Source organism: Curcuma longa, unplaced genomic scaffold, assembly GCF_044706935.1.
Source record: "Curcuma longa cultivar G26 ecotype Majalengka, Jawa Barat unplaced genomic scaffold, ITB_CL_G26_1.1 contig_4707, whole genome shotgun sequence".
NCBI lineage: Eukaryota > Viridiplantae > Streptophyta > Magnoliopsida > Zingiberales > Zingiberaceae > Curcuma > Curcuma longa.
Genome location: NW_027434213.1, coordinates 2,032 through 4,275, shown reverse-complemented (window position 1 = coordinate 4,275; position 2,244 = coordinate 2,032). Strand labels below are relative to the sequence as shown.

Here is a 2,244-nt window from a genome sequence, read left to right as displayed (position 1 = left end):
CACTACAAGAATGCAGGTATTTAGCGACGCAAATATTTCGTCGCTAACCTATTAATTTCGTCGCTAACATATCTTAGCGACGAAATATTATCGTCGCTAAATTCGTCGCTATAAGCTTGTCGCAAATTAATATTAGCGACGAAATATAGAAAATTCGTCGCTAATGTTAGCGACGAACAAATAATCGCCTCTAATGCCATAAGTTCGTCGCTAACTTTAGCGACGAATTTTCTATATTTCGTCGCTAATTTCCATACTATTAGCGACGATTTCTATAATATCGTCGCTAAAACTTTGACTGAATTAGCGACAAAAGTCTGAAATCGTCGCTAATATTTAATTAATCGATTCCTTAAAATATTTAGAGTTAGCGACGAATTTAACAAATTCGTCGCTAACAGTTCGCGACAACTGTATGGAATCGCCGCTAATGATCAAAATCATGTACTGGTGCTCCTGAAACGGTTAATTTTGTTCTGTATTATTTTATAGAAGCATTATTTTTGTGGGAAAACAAAAACCTGGAAACAACAGAAAGCAAGAAACGATCTCCAAACATGCCAAAATTGCATTCGGCCATAACTAGTTCGAAATACACATTTAAATAGAGTTTGACAAGTATGTTTCTTGATCCTCCTAGCTCTTGATTATTGGCAAAGAAACTGCCGGGTCTTGAGAAAGATCGATTTCTACATTACTCGAATTATTGAATGAATGTTGGAATATAAAGTTATGAGGCAGCTGACTCCCTTGCGATCTTCTCAGCCTTTGCAATGACTTCCTCGATGCCTCCGACCATGTAAAATGACTGCTCAGACAGGTCGTCGTATTTTCCATCCAAGACACCCTACAAAACAATAAGGTGACATGAAGATTTGATGTCAAATGCATACAACAACGATCATTTTAAGGAAAACCAAGATGTGGAGCAAACCATGGAATTAGAAAATAATTAAAATTTGCAGATAAAACGAGTGACATTTAGAAAGACAAAAGGAATTAGTGACACAGTACAAAACTACAAGTTGCATGCTATGTCACCATATCGGGAACAACTTCAATGCCCTCTAAGACAAATTGATCTAGCATTTTCACAGTATCTCCATAGTTAGTCATTTAAGCTGACAAGAAATTAGCAGAGGATACATAATTGGATACCTAGAGTCATTGCCACTATAAGCCTAAAGACCACAATTACTGATATGTAGCTCGCCTCAAATATACTAAATAAATTGAATTTGAATTCACAAAGCTGTGGATAACTAACTGACCTGGAAACTGCTCACGCTCTCTTTCAGCTCAACATATTTTCCAGGAGCACCAGTAAAAACTTCAGCCACATGGAATGGCTGGCTCAAGAACCGCTGGATCTTTCTAGCTCGAGCAACCGTCAATTTATCATCTTCACTAAGCTCATCCATTCCAAGAATAGCAATAATATCTTGAAGATTCTTATAATTTTGGAGAACCTTTTGAACACCTCGAGCAGTGTTGTAGTGTTCTTCTCCCAACACGTGTGGAGAAAGCATTCTTGACGTGGAGTCAAGAGGATCAACGGCAGGGTAGATACCAAGCTCAGAAATCTAATCAGCAAAAGAATATGTTGGTGCATTTAATTTCTCCTTAAAATTTTTAACCAATCAAAGATATAAATAGCAGAAAACTCTATAGAACAAACCTGTCTTGACAGCACAGTTGTAGCATCAAGGTGAGCAAATGTAGTTGCTGGAGCAGGATCCGTCAAGTCATCAGCAGGCACATAAATAGCCTGAACTGAGGTGATGGAACGGGATAATATGCAAGTTTAATATCAAAATAGTTGAGTATATTGTTCCTAACCACACACAGAGTTTAGCAAATCGATCCCTTACTTCGAAGCTTGACCAGGACAGAGCAGCGGAGGAGGAGCTGTGGAGGCGGAGAAGCTGTGGCGAAGGAGGAGCTGTGGCGGTGGAGAAGCTGTGGCGGAGGAGGAGCAGCGGAGGAGGAGCTGTGGCGGCGGAGAAGCTGTGGCGGAGAAGCTGTGCCGGAGGAGGAGCTGTGGCGGCGGAGAAGCTGTGCCGGAGGAGGAGCAGCGGAGGAGGGGCAGCGCAGCGGCGGAGGAGCTGTGGCGAGGTGGACAGCCGGCGTCGAAGATCGCGGAGGCGTCGCACGGGAGATCGCGTAGACGAAAGGGGAGAAAGGGAATCGGCGCAGAGTTAGGGCACGGGACGGGTGGGCTGGGGTTTACACGAAGATTAGCGA

General features: G+C 42.4%; 1 protein-coding gene across 1 annotated transcript; it reads right to left on the bottom strand.

The window, feature by feature from the left end:
• Positions 1–670: 670 nt before the first annotated feature.
• On the bottom strand, positions 671–1,778 carry LOC141819382 (ATP synthase subunit beta, mitochondrial). The gene is made up of 3 exons (XM_074706701.1): positions 1,679–1,778; positions 1,272–1,583; positions 671–847 (listed from the first exon to the last, which is right to left on the bottom strand). The coding sequence occupies exons 2-3, from the start codon at positions 1,527–1,529 to the stop codon at positions 731–733; spliced, it is 375 nt and encodes a 124-aa protein (XP_074562802.1). The 5' UTR covers positions 1,530–1,583; positions 1,679–1,778; the 3' UTR covers positions 671–730.
• Between the last annotated feature and the right edge of the window lie 466 nt (positions 1,779–2,244).

Coding starts and splice junctions, on each gene's coding strand:
- LOC141819382 (XM_074706701.1), bottom strand. CDS start 1,529: ATGCTTTCTCCACACGTGTTGGGAGAAGAACACTACAACACTGCTCGA. Junction 848..1,271: donor AGAGCGTGAGCAGTTTCCAG/GTCAGTTAGTTA, acceptor ATTGTTTTGTAG/GGTGTCTTGGATGGAAAATA.